The sequence below is a fragment of the Muscardinus avellanarius genome (assembly GCF_963383645.1).
Source record: "Muscardinus avellanarius genome assembly, chromosome: 11".
NCBI lineage: Eukaryota > Metazoa > Chordata > Mammalia > Rodentia > Gliridae > Muscardinus > Muscardinus avellanarius.
In genome coordinates, this window is record NC_137797.1 from 99,264,226 (window position 1) to 99,285,177 (window position 20,952).

At 45.3% G+C, this 20,952-nt stretch overlaps 1 protein-coding gene across 2 annotated transcripts in view; it reads left to right on the top strand.

Moving 5' to 3' along the window:
• Nucleotides 1-345: 345 nt before the first annotated feature.
• NCAPD2 (non-SMC condensin I complex subunit D2) overlaps nt 346-20,952 on the top strand; it is a gene marked incomplete at both ends in the record, with an annotated part of 32,784 nt that continues 12,177 nt past the window's right edge. Inside the window, 13 exons of one of the 2 annotated variants that reach the window (XM_080706320.1) lie at nt 346-472; nt 5,983-6,058; nt 6,328-6,386; nt 6,856-7,037; nt 7,626-7,768; nt 10,437-10,564; nt 10,632-10,755; nt 11,123-11,270; nt 16,814-17,011; nt 17,336-17,470; nt 17,567-17,654; nt 17,748-17,932; nt 19,488-19,608. In XM_080706320.1, coding sequence (XP_080562446.1) covers nt 346-472; nt 5,983-6,058; nt 6,328-6,386; nt 6,856-7,037; nt 7,626-7,768; nt 10,437-10,564; nt 10,632-10,755; nt 11,123-11,270; nt 16,814-17,011; nt 17,336-17,470; nt 17,567-17,654; nt 17,748-17,932; nt 19,488-19,608 — 1,714 coding nt within the window. Of the gene's footprint in view, nt 473-5,982; nt 6,059-6,327; nt 6,387-6,855; nt 7,038-7,625; nt 7,769-10,436; nt 10,565-10,631; nt 10,756-11,122; nt 11,271-16,813; nt 17,012-17,335; nt 17,471-17,566; nt 17,655-17,747; nt 17,933-19,483; nt 19,609-20,952 lie in introns of both variants that reach the window. The other variant, XM_080706319.1, reaches the window with a different exon arrangement.

Consider the following 20,952-nt stretch of genomic DNA (forward strand, 5'->3'; position numbering starts at 1 on the left):
AATAATCTTACCTTGAACATCGATATGCCTCTCTACAGATGCTTAAACACTTTTACACCCCTTGGTTCATTTGATCCTGAGAGCAACTTTGCAAAGTAGATTAGTGACCCCGTGTTACGGATGAGTTCTGGGGGTTAAGTGGCAGAGTCGTGACAACAATTAGATGCTGGTTGAGGCTTGATCTCACCCCCCCCCCAAAGATCATGCTATCCGTTTGTAAGAGTAAAGAACCTTATATATTGGAGGGGGGGTAATAATTGAACCAGATAAAAAGACAGATCATAGATTGAGACCCTCACTTCTTTTGGCTGTTTGGTTTCTAGCCCCGCGAGCTAATAGGAGAAGATGTCTCCTCAGCTGTATGAGTTCCGACTGCCTTTATCCCCAGAGGACTTGTTGAAAAGTGGAGGTGTGAATCAGTATGTTGTACAAGAGGTACTGCCCATCCGGCATCTGTCGTCCCAACTCAGAGGTAAGATTCCACAGCTGCCATTGTACACTTGAACATTGTCGTTTCTGCTCCACGACGCTGTGACGCTCCAGGAGGTTAAAGGAGCATAGCTTTCCACATCCCCGCTGCTTTCTCTCTAGCCTTGTGTGGGATTCATGACGCAGAGAGTACGCTCATTAACTGCCTTCTCTGGTTATTCAATGAACAGTTCGGGTGAGCATGGTTACACTTTGGGAGAAAACTATTTTCGATTTTTACCTCTTACCATATATGAAAATAAAGTTTTAATACATTTAAGAGTTAAAGGTGAAGATGCCTTTTTTTATACTATCTAAAATTTGACGTGTCAAGGCCTTTTATTTATTTACCTTTTTTGCGGTACTGGGGGTGGAACCCAGGGGCATTCTACTTCTGAGCTACATCCCCAGCCCAATTTTCTTTATTCTTTATTTTTGATACAGGGTCTCACTGAGTTGCAAAGGGCCTCACTAAGTAGCTGAGGCTGTCCTTGAACCATGATCCTCCTGTCTCAGCCTCTCAAATTCTGGGATTACAAGTGTGCGCCACCAGGCCCAGCCTGGTATAGCCTATTATACACATAGGTTACATGGTGTATGCATAGCCTGTTGTTCTGAGGGCCATGATATAGACAAAACAACACAAGATTAAATTACAAGACAGAATGATACAGTCAAAAGATGAATAACTGGGCATGGTGGTACATGCCTGTAATCCCAGTACTTGGAAGACTGAGACAGAAGAATTGCAGGTTAAGGATAGCCCCAGCAACTTAGCCAGACCCTCAGCAACTTAAGCCTTGGTTCAAAATAAAAAGTAATACAAAAAGGGTGTTGGAGCTGGGCGTGGCCTGCATACTCGAAATACCAGCATTTGGGAGGCTGAGACAGGAGGATCACAGTTTGCAGACAGCCTCAGCTACTTAGTGAGGCCCTCTGCAACTTAGACTCTGTTTCAAAATAAAGAATAAAATTAGGGCAGGGGGTGTGGCTCGCAGGTCGAATGCCCCTGGGTTCCATCCCCAGACCCACACAAAAAAATTAAGAAAGAAAAAAGCCTGGTGTGGTGGTGCACTCTTGTAATCCCAGCATTTGAGAGGCTGAGACAGGAGGATTGCAGTTAGCAGACAGCTTCAGCTATTATTTAGTGGGGCCCTTTGCAATTTAGTGAGACCGTTTCAAAATAAAGAATAAAAAATAGGGCTGAGGGTATAGCTTGGAGGTAGAATGCCCCTGGATTCTAGCCCCAGTACCTCAAAAAAAAATAAAAATAAAAAATAAAAAATAGGACTGGGGGTGTAGCTAGGAGGTAAGATGCCCCTGGGTTCCATCCCTAGTGCTACCAAAAAAAAAGAAAAGGGTGTTGGGGGTGGTTATAGCTTGGAGGTAGAATGTCCCTGGATTCAATCTCTAGTACCACAGCGAGAGAGAGAGAGAGAGAGAGAGAGAGAGAGAGAGAGAGAGAGAGAGGGTATATGAGGCTGCTGGTCGAGTGACACGGCATTATCATTTTCCAGTAATTTTTTTTTTTTTTTGGTAGTGCTAGGGAAGGAACCCAGGACCTTTCTACCTATGCGTCTACCTCTAAGACCCTATTTCCAAATAAAAAATAAAAAGGCTGGGGTGTAGCCTAGAGATGAAAATACCTCTGGGTTTTGTTCCCAGTACCATAAAAGTAAATAAATAAGTAAAGTGATAAAGTTATTACATAAAGCAGCATAGGCATTTATTACCAAATATATACTATACATAATTCTATGGGCTGTACTTTTTTATTGGTAGTGGGGATTGAACTCAGGGGCATTCTACCTCTGAGCTACACTCCCAGCCCTTTATGTTTTTTATTTGGAAACGGGGTGTCACTAAGTTGCTGAGGCTGGCCTTGAACCTGTGATCTTCCTATCTCCGCTTTCCAAGTATTGGGATTATAAGCATGCCACCAAGCCAGGTTTGTACTATACTTTGTGTGTGTGTGTACATGTGGTAATGGAGATTGAGCCCAGGGGCAATATACCTCTGAGCTACACTCCCAGCTCTATTTTATTTTTATTTTGAAACTGGGTCTCCCTAGGTTGAAGAGCTGAGGCTGTCCTTGAATGTGTGATCCTCTTTTCTCAGCCTCCCAAGTACTGGGATTACAGGCTGTATGGCCATGCCAGGCTGTGCTATACTTTTTTAGGACTAGCAGTACAGTAGTTTGTATATACCAACATGAACACAAAGTTACAATTTTCAACTTCATTGTAATCTCACAGGACCACTGTCCTATGTTATGTTTTTACCAACAAGACCTCATAATATCACTGCACTTGGAATTAGTTTGTATCCAGTTGCTTTGGAGAAATATGTAGAATAAAGACTCTGGAGCCAGGCTAAGGAAATTTGTATCCTTTGGACAAGTTAATTCTGTGTCTTCATTTCCTCATCTAAAATCTAAAAGATAGGGATAATAACCTACTTCCTTTATTAACTCCTACAACAGCTTAATGCAGCAGCTTGATATGACTCCAGTGTATCTCTTCATAGCCTTTACATCATGGTTACCAAGAACAACTCCTTGCTCTGATGTGCAGAAGTAGAAAAGGGCGTTTTCTATCTGTGTGTGTGTGTGTGTGTGTGTGTGTGTGTGTGTGTGTGTGTGTGTGTGTGTTTTCATGGGGATGGACACCAGAAACTAGGAGCCTTCTACCTCTGAGCTACACTCCCAGAACTTTTTTTTGGAAACAGGGTCTCATGAAGTAGCTGAGGCTGGCTTTGAACCTGTGATCCTTCTGTCTTAGCCTCCCAAGTACTGGGATTACAAGTGTGTGCTTCTTGTTTGTAAAACAAAAAAACACTTTAGCCAGACGTGGTGGCGCACACTTGTAATCCCAGCACTTGGGAGGCTGAGACAGGAGGATTGCCCAGGTTCAAAGCCAGCCTTGCCTGGTTTAAGAGACCCTGTTTCCAAATAAAATATGAAATAGGTCTGGGAGTACAGCCCGGAGGTAGAAGTTCCCTGGGTTCCATCCCCAGTACCACCAAAAAAAAAAAAAAAAAAAAACTTTATCAGAAGCCTCTCAGTCGACTTAGCCAGAATTAGATCATGTGCCTGTTCCCCTAATTACTGGTGAGGAAAATGTAATTACCAAGATTTGCTAACTGATCAGGATTCATACCTCGGAGCCTCCCTATACCTGAACACATCATCATTTGATAAGCAAATAAGAAAGCGGTGTGGAGCATCACACATGGGTGCCTAATATGAACAATATTCATAGACAGACTCTTATATCCATGTTTTATGGTATATATAGCTATACACTATAGCAAATTGTCCTTTAGTTATTATAGCACATAGTTTTTTTTTTTTTAATGGATGGTCTTTTTTTTTTTTAAGGATCATTTTTAGCAAGACTTTTTTCTTTATGCAGTGCTAGGAATGGAACTCAGGGCCTTGCACATACTAGGCAAGTTCTCTATGGCTAAGTTATACCCCCAGTTGAGAGGTTTTTTGTTTTTTGTTTTGTTGAATCAGGGTATCATATTGCTCAAGCTGGTCTCAATTTTTGTGTGTGTGCATGTGGTGCTGGGGATGGGACCCAGGGGCATTCTACCTCCAAGCTACACCCCCAGTCCTATTTTTTATTCTTTATTTTGAAACAGGGTCTCACTGAATTGCAAAGGGCCTCACTAAGTAGCTGAGGCTGTCCTCCAACCACAATCCTCCTGTCTCAGCCTCCCAAATGCTGGGATTACAAGCGTGTGCCACCACGCCTGGCCTGGTCTCAAACTCTTGAAACTCATGAGCCCACACAGTCCTCCCACCTCAGCCTCCTAAGTAACTAGGACTACAGGAGTGTGTCACCACACTTAGCTAAAGAGTCCTTTTAAATTTGTTTTGAGACAGAGTCTAAGTTGCCCGTTCTGACCTCGAACCTGATCCTTCTACATCAGCCTCTGGAGCAGCTGGGATAATAGGCGTGTCCTACCATGTACAGTTAGGAGACCTTTTTAGAATAATTGCATTGCTATGATAATCTTGGTGTTTAGAATCTAAACAGGACTTCTGCTGTAAATACAGAAGATCAAATCATTTAATGTATTCACCAAGTATTTACTGATCACATGCTACCTGCCAGGCATTATTATAAGCACGAGGGGATATGACAGTAAACAACACAGACAGAATGACTGAAGTCCTTTCTCTCAAGGCTCTCGACAGATAAGTCAACTTGGAGTACATCAGAGAGATAGAAGAGCCAAGGAGGAAAGGAAAGGAAGATAGAGTGTGCCAGAGTATGGACTGCCATTTTCTGTGCTCTGTTGATCACTGAAAGCTTGCTAATAAATGACATTTGAGCAGAGACAGTAAGGAAATGAGGTGAATTATGCAGATTCTTAGAGTGGCCCAAGCAAGGTCAACGCACAGACCCTGAGGCTGTAAACTGCCAATGGAGTTGGAATGGAGCATGCCAGAAAAAGAATTCAGGTGGGATATGGTACAGATTATGTAATCTTGCTCTTCAAAATGTGATCTTCAGAAAAGCTCCATTAATGTCAGGATCTGAAATATTACTGAAAATACAGGATGCAAGGGCCTACCCAGCGCTATTGAGTCAGGGAGTTATGTATTTTAAGATCTCAGGTCAGGCTGGGCGTGGTGCCGCACGCTTGTAATCCCAAAACTTGAGGCTGAGACAGCAGGATCCCGCAGATTCAAAGCCAGCCTCAGCTCCTAGGCTCTCAGCAACTTAGTGAGACCCTGTTTCCAAATAAAATATAAAATAGATCTGGGGGTATACCCCAGAAGTAGAAGGCCCCTGGGTTCCATTCTCAGTACCACACACACACACAAAAGAGCTCAGGACATTCCGAGCACCCATACTTTGAGGAACACTTCTCCCTAGAGCCTTGTATGTCATGGTAAAGACTTTAGCTTCCGTGTGAATGAGCTAGAAAGCCATAGGGCTTTGAGCACAAGAGTGACATGGGCTGACATTTTTAGAGGATTACGTCTACTATGTTGAGCAGTGGCTTTAGGAGAAAGGGAAGAAGCAGGGACTGAGAGGCAAGTAATCCCAGGTAGATGGGGCTGAGTGATAGCCGTGGCAGTGCTGATAAAGTCTGGATCCGGAATCATATTTTGAAAAGAGAACCAACAACAGTGCTGATAGGTTGGATTTGCTCTGGGGTTAGAGAAGAATATGGGACAGGCTTTTTTTTGTTTGTTTGTTTGTTTGTTATTGGGGATAGAACTCAGAGGCATTCTACCTGCAAGTTATACCCCCCTGGTAATCTTGCAAATAATAATAATAATAATAACCTTAAAATCATCATGAGAAAATACCAGGAAAACCCAAATTGAGTGACAGTGTACAAAATAACTGGCCAGTAGTCTTCAAAGAAATGTCAGTATCATGAAAGACCCAAAGTGTTTCCACCAAGGAGTCGTATCAGCTAAATGCCTTTTGCATCGGACTGACCAGGAAGGCCTTTCTCCCGACTGGGCTGATCCGTGTGTCGTGTTTCCAGCGTTTCAGGCTGCCTTCCGGGCTCAGGGACCCCTGGCTATGCTGCAGCACTTCGATACTGTCTACAGCATTCTACAGTAAGTCAGATTCGCAGCTGGCACTTGGTAGCTGTTTGCCCTTCGTTTTGCATGTTAGTCCCGAAATTCCAAATTAGAGCTTCACCCGGTACATGGCTCTGGGTGCTGACGAGCTCTGCCGATGAGCATATATCTACTTTCCCACCGTGTTTACTCAGTCAAGCACTTTCACGTGTACTTTCAGGCATTCGGTTCCTTGGGGTAGACCTGGTCTGGTAGAATGGGCTCTGCAGGCTCCTGTCTCACCCCGCACTTTCTTTCCCTCATAGTCACTTTCGAAGTATAGAGCCTGACCTCAAGGAAGATACTCTGGAATTCCTGATCAAAGGTGTTTATGGGCCGGGGGCAGGGGATGGAAGAGGCCTGTTGCTGTTTGTGTGGGTCGGTTACTCTCTCCTGTTGCCAGCCACGTGATGATAGCAAGGCTGTTGTGAGTCAGTCGGTCTGGCTAAGCCCGAGACCTTTGGCCCAGTAAGGTCTGTAATCTTGGTGGGTGATGCAGAGTTGTGTGCATTCACTGTAAGGGCAGACCGACAAGAACGTTTCCTACTCTCGAACCACCAATGGGGTGATTCTTCCGGTTGCCAGGGAGGAATCGTGGTCACCGGAGTAAGGGGAGGAACAGGGCGCGTTCAAGGCACCGGGGCCGAGGTCTTGAAGGGCTTAGCTATGTCACGGCCACTGAGAGATGAAACGCAGATCTTTGGTAATCTGATGGCTGCAAGTGCTGGGTATTTTGACGTCGGGGTAAATGAAGAAAATGAATGCAACCAGCTCCCACATGTGGCTCCTCACAGTGGTCAGCCGCCACTCCCAGGAGCTTCCTGCCGTCCTGGATGACACCTCCCTGAGCGCGTCAGATAGAAGCGCCCACCTGAACGTCCTCAAGATGAACTGCTACGCCCTGGTGCGCCTCTTGGAATCCTTTGAGACCGTGGCCAGCCAGACAGGCCTCATGGACCTGGACCAGGCTGGGAAGGTAATTGCAGTCCTCGGCTCGCTTTATGTGGGAAATGGAGGGATTGATGGGAAAATGGGACTCCATTGATTCTGAAAATGCTTACTGTCCTCACTTAGAGTTTTGGAAGAAGTGCTCAAAAATAGCACAGTATCTTCCCTAACACACACACACACACACACACACACACACACACACACACACACACTCACACACACACTCACACACACACCTATATATATATATATATATTTTTTTTTTTTTTTTGGTGGTGGTGGTACTGGGGTTCCTGGAAGCCCTTCTTACTTAGGGCTACACTCCCAGACCTATTTTTACACTTTTTTATTTGGAAAGAGGGTCTCTTATGCCAGCGCGGCTGGCTTCGAACCTGCGCGATCCTCCTGTCTCCGCCTCCCAAGCGCGGGGATTACAAGCGTGCGCCACCACGCCCAGCCATCCTCCTATATTTTGAAACGTAGTATTTTTATATTACCTTCTGTCTCGTCTTGATACAGGATAGTTTGGGAACACAGAATGGCGTATCCTAACTCTCTTTGTTTCCTTATTTATCTATTTATTTTTCTTAAATGTACACACGATCCTCTTTAGGGTAAGAAAGCCCGGACCAAAACAGCCCATGGTTTCGATTGGGAAGAAGAGAAGCAGCCAATCCTTCAGCTTTTAACACAGATTCTCCAGCTGGACATTCGCCATCTGTGGAACCATGCAGTAATTGAAGAGGAATTCGTCAGGTGGGTAGTTAAGATGGCCAAGCTGTGAGAAAGCAGGACTCTGTCGCCAGATATCCCTTTTACATACCTCATTTCCTGCCTTGATTCTATCTGTAAGACATGAAAATACCATGGAGTTGGTAGAAAGGAGACCGTAGACTGTTAGAAACTAATGTGGATTTTTTTTTAATGTTTTAGTTTTGGTACTGGGAATTGGACCCCAGAGTGTTTTCTACCTCCAAGCCACACACACTGCAGCCCCTTTTTACTTTGCAATAGGTTCTCACCATGTTTCTGAGGGCCTCCCTAAATTGCTGAGGCTGGCCTCAAACTTGGGATCATCCTGTCTCAGCCTCCCAAGTACTGGGATTGCGTGCACGCGCCACCATGCCCAGCTCTGGCGGGAATTTCTTGCCTCTCATACCCGTCTACTTCTTCACGAAGAAGTCCTTAGTGAGAATCTCCTAGGTGTGTGATAGTGGTGTCATTATAGTCACTAGAAACAAAAGACTTTGTCCTCTGCTAGTTTATGTTTTGGAGTAGAAGACAATTTTTAAAATAAGTAAAATTATGTATGATGTTTTATGGCTTATTCCTAAGGAGCAAAATAGAGGGGTTGGGAAGTTTGACAGAAAAGAGTTTATTTTGCGGTACTGGGGATTAAACTCACAAGCATTCTACCTCCGAGCAACACTCACAGCCCTATTTTTTATTCATTTTGAAACAGAGTCTTACTAAGTAGCTGTGAACCTGTGATCCTCCTCTCTGAGCCTCCCAAGTACTGGGATTATAAGCCTGTATCACTATGCCAGGGGTATTCTACCTCCAAGCTATACCCCTAGTTTCTATTATATTTTTATTTTGAAACAGAGTCTCACTGGGTTGATGAAAGTCTCACTACTTGCTGAGGCTGTCCTCAAAACTACGATCCTCCTACCTCAGCCTCCGTAGTGCTGAGATTATAGGCATGCATCACCATATGGGACTGAGTTGTGATTTTTTCGTTGTTGTTGTTGTTTGTAGTACTGGAAATGGAACCTAGGGGCATTCTCCAAGCTACACTCCCAGCCCTATTTTTGATTCTTTATTTTGAAATAAAATAGGATCTCATTGAGTTGCAAAGGGCCTCACTAAGTAGCTGAGGCTGGCTGCAAACTGCGATCCTCCTGTCTCAGCTTCCCGGATGCTGGGATTATAAGCATGCACCACCCCACCACACCCAGCTTGGAGTTACTATTAACTGAGATTTGGAGAAGGCTGTGGGCATTTTTTTTTTTTTTTTTTTTTTGAGGAAGATCAGAAATTCTGTTTTGGATATATCCAGTTTGAGGTGACTTTGTCCTATATTTTATCATATATTCCGATACTCTGTTGGCATGAGAAAGTCTGAAGTTAAAGTTATTAGTCATCTGAGTACAGTTGTCAGATCCAGCTGTCGAATGTATAGATCTGGAGTTGGAAGAGAGGAAGAGAGGTCTAGACCAGAGATCCACATTGGGAATATAATTGTATTTAAAGGCTTGAACTGAATGAGGGCACAAAATCAGTAAGTGTAACAGAAGAAAGAAAACCAAGGACTATGTTAAAGCAGCATCAAGAGGGTGTGACAAGCCCGGCGCGGTGGCGCACGCTTGCAATCCCCGCGCCTGGGAGGCGGAGACAGGAGGATCGCGCAGGTTCGAAGCCAGCCTCAGCTACTGAGTGAGGCTCTCAGCAACTTAGTGACACCCTGTTTCCAAATAAAATATAAAATGGGTCTGGGAGTCTAGCCCAGAGGTAGAAAGCCCCTGGGTTCCACCCCCAGTACCACCAAGGAAAAAAAAAAAAAGAGGGTGTGACAAGGAGGCACCAGCCAAGGAAGTGGAGAAGGGCGTCTGGTCCAGGAGGTCGAGCCAAGTGTATGGATCAGCTCCATCAATGAAGTTGAAAGATCCACTTTAAATGAGGACTGAAAGCCAGGTGTGGTGGCACGCACTTGTGATCCCAGTACTTGGGAGGCTGAGACAGGAGGATTGCAGGTTCAAAGCTAGCCTCAGCAAGGTTGCGAGGCTCTCAGAAACCTAGTGAGACCCTGCTTCCAAATAAAGAAAGGAAATCAGGCTGGGGCATATCTTGGAATTAGAATGCCTCTGGGTTCGATCCCCAGTACCGAAAATAAAATTAAATAAATAAATAAGGACTGAGCCCGGCGTGGTGGCTCATACTTGTAATCCCAGTACTTGGGAGGTTGAAACAGGAGGATTGCAGGCTCAAGACCAGCCTTGGTGATACTCAGCAACCTGGTGAGACCTTGTTTCAAAATAAAAAAAAAAAAGGTCTGAGGGTAGAGCTTGGAGGTAGAATGCCCCTGGATTCAGTCTCCACACCACAAAAAAATAAAAATAAGTAAAAGTAAGGACTGAGATGGCCATTATATTTAGCGATGAGAAATCATTGATAACTTTTTCCTATATTTTTATCACATATTCTGACACTTTGTCAGCATGATAACCTGGTTGAAAATTGCTAATCTTGAAGAAGGACCTGTCTGGGTCAGTAAAGCAGAGCAATTTGATATAGAAGGTGAGAGAATAAAAAAAAACTAGAATATCTTAACTTTGGAGGCAGCAGAGATAGAACGAATGAGGCAGAGCCCCTGGTAGGATGAACTGCACGCAGCTGATGGCTGCGCCATCTCTCCCCTCCTCAGCTTGGTGACTGGCTGTTGCTACCGCCTCCTGGAGAATCCCACCATCGGTCACCAGAGGAACCGGCCCACGCGGGAAGCCATAACGCACCTGCTGGGCGTGGCCCTGACGCGGTACAACCACATGCTCAGTAAGTCGCCCTCTGCGTCCTGTCCTCGCCGCGGCGCTGTGGCTTCTCATGACCAGCCCTTCCACAGGCGCCACCGTGAAGATCACCCAGATGCTGCAGCACTTTGAACATCTGGCCTCCGTGCTGGTGGCAGCCGTGAGTCTGTGGGCAACAGATTACGGAATGAAGAGCATGGTGGGAGAGATCGTACGGTGAGTCTTCCTCTCAAAGTTTCTTTTTTTTTTTTTTTTTTTTTGGTGGTACTGGGGTTCCTGGAAGCCCTTCTACCTCCAGGTTTCACTCCCAGACCTATTTTATAGTTTTGAAACAGGGTCTCTTAAGCCAGCACGACTGGCTTCAAACCTGCGCGATCCTCCTGTCTCCGCCTCCCAAGCGTGGGGATGACAAGCGTGCCCCACCACCCCGGGCTCCTTCTCAAAGTTTCTAACTTTTATTTTCCATGGGGAAGGGATAAAGAAAGTTTGGAAGTATATCCCTATGTGATGGGATACGAGTCTCAGCATCCCTTACTAACAGAGCTACCTTGCTTGCCATGGCTGTGTCTTCCTCCGTGTGTAGGGAGATCGGACAGAAGTGTCCCCAGGAGCTGAATCGGGACCCTTCGGGGGCAAAGGGCTTCGCCGCCTTCCTGACAGAGCTGGCAGAGCGGGCCCCGGCCATGCTCATGTCCAGCATGTGCATTGTGCTCGACCATCTGGATGGAGAGGTAGGTGGTTCATTAGAGATCGCCAAGTTTTCCTAGGGGTTTTAAGACCATTGTGGAAAGACTTTTCTTCTCTCTTCTTTTTCTTTTTTTTGTGGTTCTGTGGGTGGAACCCAGAGGCTTTCTACCTCCGGGCTATACTCCCAGACCTATTTTATATTTTATTTGGAAACAGGGTCTCACTAAGTTGCTGAGAGCCTCACTAAGTAACTGAGGCTGGCTTTGAACCTGCGCGATCCTCCTGTCTCAGCCTCCCAAGCGCGGGGATTACAAGCGTGTGCCACCATGCCTGGCTTCTCTCTTCTTTTCTTACTCTTTTTTTGGGGGGACATACTAGGGATCGGACCCAGGGGGTTCTACCTCCAAGCTACCTCAGCCCTTTATTTATTTATTTCGTTATTTAGTTATTGTGGTACTGAGGATAGAACCCAGGGGCATTCTACCTCCAAGCTGCACTCCCAGACCTATTTTTTATTCTTTAAGTAAAAAGAGGCTGTCTGAGATCCTGGATCCTCCTGTCTCAGCCTCCCAAATGCTGGGATTACAAGCGTGCGCCACCATGCCTGACTTCCTCCTTTTTTTTTTTTTTTTTTTTTTTTTTTTTTTGGTGGTTCTGGGGTTCCTGGAAGCCCTTGTACCTCGGACTACACTCCCAGACCTATTTTATACTTTTTTATTTTTGGAAACAGGGTCTCTTAAGCCAGCGAGGCTGACTACGAACCCGCGCGATCCTCCTGTCTCAGCCTCCCAAGCGTGGGGATTACAAGCGTGCGCCGCCACGCCCGGCTTTTTTTTTTTTTTTTTTATGTGATGCTAAGAATCTACCCGAAGGCCTTACATATGCCAATCACATGCATTCAACAGAGCTATATCCTAAATCAAAAGGTTGTTCCTAGCCGGGCGCACGCTTGTAATCCCAGCATTTGGGAGGCTGAGACCGGAGGATCGAGGTTGGTGGACAGCCTCAACTACTTTGTGAGGCCCTCCACGACTTAGTAAGACCCTGTTTCATAATAAAGAATAAAAAAACAGGGCAATGGGTGTAGCTCGGAGGTCAAATGCCCCTGGGTTCCATCCCCCAGACCCGCCAAAAAAAAAAAACAACGTTGTTCCTAGCCGGCATGGTACATACCCATAATCCAAAAGACTCTGGAGGCTAAGGCGATAGGAGATCACAAGTTCCAGGCCAGCCTGGGCAATGTAGCAGGACCCCATCTCAAAATAAAATCTTGAAAGGAGTTGGGAAGCTGGACATGGTGGCACATACTTTTAAAAATCCCAGTGCTTGGGAGGCTGAGACAGGAGGATCACAGGTTTGAGGACAGCCTCACCTCAGCAAATAGTGAGACTTTAAGCAACCTAGTGAGACCCTACTTCAAAAATAAGGGCCGGGCGTGGTGGGCACGCTTGTCATCCCTGCGCTTGGGAGGCAGAGACAGGAGGATCGCGCAGGTTCGAAGCCAGCTGTGCACGCTGGCTTAGGAGACCCTGTTTCCAAATAAAAATGTAAAAATAGGTCTGGGAGTATAGCTCGAGGTAGAAGGGCTTCCAGGAACCCCAGTACCACCAAAAAAAAAATAAAATAAAATAAATAAAAAATAAAAGGTAGGGCTGGGATGTAACTTGGAGCTAAAATGCCCCTCAGCTCAATCCCCTGTACCACAAAATTAAAATATAAAGGGCTGGGAATGTAGTAGAGTTCTTGCCTAGCGTGTTCAAGTTCCTGAGTTCAGCTACTATACAGCTAATGTACAGCTCTGGAGAGGTCTGGACTACAGGTACACATTTGGGAATATGATAGATACTATGTAAGCTGGGCGTGGTGGCGCACGCTTGTAATCCTAGTTCTTGGGAGGCTGAGGCAAGAGGATCGCAGATTCGAAGCCAGCCTCAGCAACTTAGCGAGACCCTGTTTTTAAATCAGAAATAGAAAATTGGGCTGGGGTGTACCTCGGAGGTCAAATGCCTCTGGGTTCCCAGACCCGCCAAATAAATAAATAAATTAATTAATTAAATAATAAAATTTAAAAAAATAAAAGATAAGTACTTGGGAGGCTGAGACAGGAGCATCAGATGGGAGCCTGTGGTTCGCAGCCAGCCTCAGCTACATAGTGAAACCCTCGGCAACTTAGTTCCTGCAACTGTTTCAAAATAAAGAATAAAATATTGGTCTGGGGGTATAGCTCAGAGGTAGAATGCCCATGGATTCAATCCTCCCTAACACACACACACACACACACACACACACACACACACACACACACGATGGCTTTCACAGGAAGAAGGCAAGTGGTCTGGCTCCCTCCTGCAGAGAATCAGATGAAGTTTGTTGAATAAGGAGCCATTATATCCACATGTTGGTTTGATCCGGATCTGGTAGGGAGATGACAATTCCATAGCTTACATCCAGAGAGAGTGACTCAGCTTTAATTCTGAAATCCATCCATTCTTCAGGAGGAAGCCACTTCCGACCGCCTGGCTTGCCCTGCTTTCTCTAAACAATGAGCTTTCTCAAATGGAGCCATATCTCTTTCAGTTCTCCTTTGACTGGATGCTAACCGGGCTGCTTCCCAGAGTGATGTTGGGCATGCCCAGGTGAATGTCAAGGACGAGATAGAGCACTCATTCATCTGATTTACTTCAGCTTCTTGTAAAACATTCTTTTTTTCTGGCCCTTGGCCTGGCAGAAGTCCCAAGTCCTGTTTTATGCTGTTCTGTGTCTTACTTTCTGTTAATAAAATATGAGAAGAAAAATAGGGGAGGGAAAGAGAATGTTTATTTGTAGGAATCAAAGGCTTTTTTTTTTTTTTTTTTTTTTTTTTTTTTTTTTTTTAGTGGTACTGGGGTGGAACCCAGAGGCTTTCTACCTCCGGGCTATCCTCCCAGACCTATTTTATATTTAATTTGGAAACAGGGTCTCACTAAGTTGCTGAGAGCCTCACTAAGTAGCTGAGGTTGGCTTCGAACCTACGCGATCCTCTGTCTCAGCCTCCCAAGCGCGGGGATTACAAGCGTGCGCCACCACGCCCGGCTGAATCAAAGGCTTGAAGACCTAAGATGAAGGCAATAATAAAAGCCAAGCATGGTGATGCATAATTTTTTTTTTTTTTTTTTTTTTTTTTTTTGGTGGTGGTACTGGGGTTCCTGGAAACCCTCCTACATCCGGGCTACACTCCCAGACCTGTCTTTATATTTTTTTAAAATTTGGAAACAGGGTCTCTTAAACCAGCAAGGCTGGCTTCGAACCTGTGCGGTCCTCCTGTCTCCATATCCCAAGCGTGGGGATTACAAGCGTGCGCCACCATGCCCGGCTGGTGCATACTTTTAGTCCCAGTACTTGGGAGGCTGAGATAGGAGGATCACAGGTCCAAAGCCAGCCTAAGCAAATAGTGAGATTCTCATCAACATACCAAGACCCTGTTTCAAAATAAGAATAAAACAGGGCAGAGCACTTGTAATCCCAGCATTCGGGAGGCTGAGACCGGAGGATCACGGTTCGCGGACAGCCTCAGCTACATAGTGAGGCCCTCTGCAACTCAGTGAGACCTGGTTTCAAAATAAAGACTAAAAAATAGAGCAGGGGGTGTAGCTCGGAGGTTGAATGCCCCTGGGTTCCATCCCCAGACCCACATACACACACAAAAGGCAGAGGGTGTAGCTCAGAGGTAAAATGCCCCTTGGGTTCAACCCCTAGTGCCACATACACAAAAAAAGATAATAATAGCCAGGTTTGTTGTTGTTTGTGTTCTTGTTGTTTTGTGGTACTGAAGATGGAACCCATGGGCACGCTACCTCCGAGCTACACACCCAGCCCTAATTTTTCTTTATTTTGAAACAGGGTCTCACTGAGTTGCAAAGGGCCTCACTAAGTAGCTGAGGCTGTCTACAAACCATGATCCTCCCATCTCAGCCTCCAAATGCCTGGATTATAAGCGTGCGCCACCACCTCCGGCTTAATAACCACTTTTTAAATAAGCTTTGTTGGCTCACTGTGTGGTGTTTATTTTTGTTTTGTTGCAGTACTGGGGATGTAACCCAAGGGCATTCTACCTCCGAGCTATACCCCCCCCCCGTTTTTTTTTGTTTTGTTTTGTTTTTTTAATTTGAAACAAGGTCTCACTGAGTTGCAAAAGGCCTCACTAAGTAGCTGAGGCTGTCTGTGAACCGAGATCCCTTCTGTCTCAGCCTCAAAATGCTGGGATTACAAGCGTGCGCCACTTCGCCCAGCTGGATCAGTGTGATTTTATAAATTCAACTCTCATCTGAGCATACCTAATCTGAAATCTGAATGCTCCAAAATTTGGAAAAGTTTTTTGGGGAGGGTTACTGGAATTTGAATCTAGAGGCATTCTACCTCCAAACTGTACCCTCAGGTACAACAACTTCTGTTGTTTTGTTTTTTGGCAGTACTGGGGATGGAATCAGGGGCATTCTACCTCTGAGCTACATCCCCAGCCTGTTCTTTATACTTTATTTTGAATCAGGGTCTTACTAGTTACAGAGGGCCTCACTAAGTAGCTGAAGCTGTCTGCGAACTCGTATCCTCCCGTCTAAGCCTCTCAAGTACTGGGATTACAAGTGTGCACCACCACACTTGGCAAAGTTTTTACTTCTTATTTGGTAACAGGGTGTCACTAGGTTGCTGAGAGCCTCACTAAATTGCTGAGGCTTTCCTCAAATCTGAGATCCTCCTATCTCAGCCTCCCGAGTACTAGGATTATAAAACATGTGCCACCGTGCCCAGGAAATTTAAAAATTTTTGGAGCACCATCATGACACAAGCGAGAAATTCACTTGTGAAATTTCTTGAGACATCATTTCATGTATACGATTATTAAAACCATGTTATAAGATTACAGTCTTCAGGCTACCTGTATAAGGTATATCTGAAAGAAATGAATTCTGTGTTTAGACTCGGATCCCTTTTCCAAGATATCTCTTGTATACAGAAATACTGCAATATCCAAAAAAGTCTGAAGTACTTAATGTCTGAAGCGTTTACGACAAGGCACATTCAGCTCATACCACCATCCTTCCCTGGGTGAGCCTCGTGGGGGGAAACTGGGTTTGACTCTTATTTATTTTATTCCTACATTCTCCTCGGAGCAAACAAGTCCCCTCTGGGATTCCAATTTTTTCCCATGACCTTGGGAACAAATACCTAGGCGTTGACGAGAAAAGTCATAATTAAGTGCAAGCAAAGAAGTTCAACTAAATGTCTTGCCCTTCCTTCAGCCTGGATGGCCACAAGAGTTTTGTTTTTGTTTATTTGGTTGGTTGGTTTTGTGATACTGTGAACTAAACCCATGGGCATTCTACTTCTGAGCTGTACACCCCAAGCCCTATTTTCTTTTATTTGGAAACAGGGTTACACTGAGTTGCTGAGGTCTCACTACTTACTGAGGCTATCCTCGAACCTTCGATCCTCCCGTCTCAGCCTCCTAAGTACTAGGATTACAAGCGCGCACCACCACACCTGGCTGCCACGAGAGTTTAGAAGAAAGTTAATGTGGGGTAGAGGTTCATGGCAACTTTCTCTGACTTAGAACTACATGATGCGCAATGCCGTGCTGGCGGCCATGGCAGAGATGATACTGCAGGTTCTGAACGGTGATCAGCTGGAAGAAGCAGCCCGAGAAACCAGAGATCAGTTCTTGGATACCTTACAGGCCCACGGCTATGATGTCAACTCTTTTGTTCGGAGCCGTGTTTTGCAGCTCTTCACCCGAATTGTCCAGCAGAGGGTGAGCAACCTTCTATGTGATAAAAGACATATGGTCCTCCTCCGTATACCAGCCACAATAAAGAGGAATATCTGGCCCCCAAAAATCTAGATTCCGATTTTTATTATCAATCATAAACTTTCTGTACCAGGCACAAAGACGTCTGCCTCTGTAAGGACTATAATGAGTCTTAGCCACTCCAAAGAGTGCTGCTTCCATACTTGATATCCCATAGGAAGGTTTCTTTAGTATGACGGGTAGCTGCGTCAAGAGTGCACCCCACGATCATCTTGAGCAGAATGGATCAGACGGTGTGAGTTGACCTGTCTCTCCCTGCCCTCCCAGGCCCTCCCCCTGACACGTTTCCAGACAGTGGTGGCCTTAGCAGTGGGACGCCTGGCAGACAAGTCGGTGCTAGTGTGTAAAAACGCCATCCAGCTGCTGGCCAGCTTTCTAGCCAATAATCCCTTTTCTTGCAAGGTGAGTAAACTGGGTCCATCGGGAAGAGAAGGAATGAAAAGTAGAAATGGGACAAACAAATCACCCAGTGACCCGATACTCATTCTCCCTTCCCAGCTCAGTGATGCTGACCTTGCTGAGCCGCTGCAGAAGGAGACCCAGAAACTGCAAGAGATGCGGGTGCGACGGCGGGCTGCAGCTGCTTGTGAGTACTTACTGCCCAGGAGTCCTCACCCCAGGCAGCCTTCTTCCTGTGGTCAGAAATTCCAGGGAAAGACTAAGCGAGACTCTGATTCAGCCGCAGCACTCGACCCAGAGGAGGAATGGGAAGCCATGCTGCCAGAATTGAAGTCCACCCTGCAGCAGCTCCTGCAGCCTCCCCAGGAAGAAGAGGAGCTTCCCAAGCAAATTACGGACTCAGAGACCACGGAGGAGGTGAAAGGACGCATCCATCAGCTACTTGCCAGAGCAAGTTATAAGTATGTGAGAGAATGAGTAGTCTCTAAACTATTTGGGTTTGTAGTTAACCTTTGAGAACCTATTCAGTGTTTCTTTAAAATAAACGAGCCTAGCGTAGTGGTGCAGGCTTGTAATCCCAGTGCTTGGGAGGCTGAGACAGGAAGATAGCGAGTTTGCTGCCAGCCTTCGCTACTTAGTGAGGCCCTCTGCAACTTAGCAAGACCCTGCTTCAGAATAAAGAATGAAAGCTGGGCAGGGTGGCACACACTTGTAATCCCGGCATGTGGGAGGCTGAGATAGGCGGATCGCGGTTCGCGGACAGCCTCAGCTACTTAGGCCCTTTGCAACTCAGTGAGACCCGGTTTCAAAATAAAGACTAAAAAATAGGGCTGGGGGTGTAGTTCAGAGGTAGAATGCCCCTGGGTTCCATCCCCAGTACCTAAATAAATAAATAAATAAATAAATAAATAGTGATGGAGCCATAGCTCAGGAGTAGAATGCCCCTGGGTTCCATCCCAGTACCACAAAAAAATAAATAAATAGGGCTGGGGTGTAGTTTAGAGGTAGTAGAATGACCCTGGGTTCAATTCTCAGTCCCAAAAGGAAAGAGAGGAAGAGAGGGAGGGAGGAGGAAGAGGGAGGGAGGGCTTAGATCATCTGATCTCTGATGATTTACTAATTATAAATTCTGTGAGCTAAGAAATAATAACAGATTTGCTTATATACTATCTTGTAATTGGCCTAGTCTGAATCTTGATCTTAGAGAAGACTCTAGAACTTCTGAGCAGTTTAGCAATAAAAGCCCAGATAGCTGCCAACAACCAGCTATTCCTAAATCTCTGCCAAAGGTTACTTATTTATTTATTTATTTATTTATTTATTTATTTATTTATTTTTGTGTGGTACTGGGGATGGAACCCAGGGGCATTCTACCTCCAAACTACATCTCCAGCCCTATTTTGTACTTTTTATTTTATTTTATTTTTTATTTTTTTGGTGGTACTGGGGATGGAACCCAGAGGCTTTCTACCTCCGGGCTATACTCCCAGACTTTTTTTATATTTTATTTGCAAACAGGGTCTCACTAAGTTGCTGAGAGCCTCACTAAGTAGCTGAGGCTGGCTTTGAACCCGTGCGATCCTCCTGTCTCAGCCTCCCAAGCACGGGGATTACAAGCGTGCGCCACCACGCCCGGCTTGTACTCTTTATTTTAAAACAGGGTTTCACCAGGAGGATCACTGGTTTGCAGCCTGCTCAGCAACTTACTGAGACCTCTTTCTTTTTTTTTTTCTTTTTTTTTTTTTTTTTGCCACCACACCTAGTTTAGAACAAAACTTTTTTTTCTTTTTTTTATATCACTGATTGGGTGTCAACTAAAATGACTTTTTTTTAACAGCAGAATTCTATTTTTTTTAACTGGGCGAGGGTTAGAGATGTAGCCCAGTTGTCGAGCGTGTCTGATGTGAGGTCCATTTCTTTCCTCTGGGGCTTGTTGAAATCCTGAGGGAGACTCCCTTACAAAGCGGGCAGCGACTCTGCGGGGGCCACGGTGGGGACAGGCTCTTGTCCTTTCAGGCAGGCCATCATTCTCACTCGAGAAGCCACAGACCGCTTCCAAGAGTCTGAACCATTCAGTTATACAGACCCAGAGGGGTCGGAGGAGACCAGGTTCCTGAACCTCTTAGGAATTATCTTCAAAGGTAATCCTTTTCCTTCTTCAGTCAACAAAAAATAAGAGCATTTCAACTAGGTTTTTTGGTGTGTGTGTGTGTGTGTGTGTGTGTGTGTGTGTGTGTGTGTGTGTGTGTTACTGTGGATGGAACCCAGGGGCATTTTGCCTTTGAGCTACACCCCAACCCTATTTTTTTTTCTTTTTTTTTTTTTGCGGGTCTGGGGATAGAACCCAGAGGCATTCTACCTCTGAGGTACACCCTCTGCCCAATATTTTTTCTCTATTTTGAAACATGGTCTCACTGAGTGGCGGAGGATCCTCACTAAGTCGCTGAGGCTGTCTGCGATCCTCCGGTCTCAGCCTCCCGAATGCTGGGATTACAAGTGTGCGCCACCACGCCCGGCTCCCAGCCCTAGTTTTTATTCTTTATTTTGAAACAGGGTCTCACTGACTTGCAGAGGGCTCACAAAGTAGCCAAGGCTGGTCGAGAACCGAGATCCTCCAGTCTCAGCCTCCCAAATGTTGGGATTACAGCGTGCACCACCAGGCCTGGCTCACAGCCAGTATTTATTGAGCATTTACTTGATGTCAGAAATGGGCCTGGCTAACAAGCCTATTGACCTATTGCTCAAAGAGTCCAGAGGTGCCTGGCGTGGTGGCGCACGCTTGTAATCCCCGCGCTTGGGAGGCTGAGACAGGAGGATCGCACAGGTTTGAAGACACCCCAGCTACTTAGTGAGGCTCTCAGCAACTTAGTGACACCCTGTTTCCAAATAAAGTATAAAATAGGTCTGGAAGTATAGCCCGGAGGTAGAAAAGCCTCTGTGTTCCACCCCCAGTACCACCAAAAAAAAAAAAAAAAAAAAGGCCAGAGGCACTGCCCCTGCTCTGAAGTGTCACATGGTAACCATTAGGAATCTTTTTTTTTTCTTTTTCTTTTTTTCTTTTTTTTTTTTTTTGAGAAATGAAACAGAATAGCTGGGTATGGTAGAACTTGCTTATAATCCCAGGAGTTATGAGGCTGAGACAGGAAGATCCCTGTTCTCAGACAGCCCAGTTACTTAGTGAGGCCTTCTGCAACTTAGTGAGACCCCTGTTTCAGAATAATTTTAAAAAAAAAGATATATATATATATATATATATATATATATATATGGCTGAAGGTGTAGCTCAGAGGTAGGAATGCCCCTGGGTTCTCTTCCCAGTACTTAAAAAATAAAAAAGAAAGATAGAAAAGAAATGAAACAAAAATCTCTTAGAATAGGTTCTAATTTCATACTTTCGTGTCCTGGAAAGAAAGATCCAAGAATGTTGGTAGCTGTTTCATTCTCCCATATTCCCTTAAACAAAAATCATCCCCTACTCCTCTGAC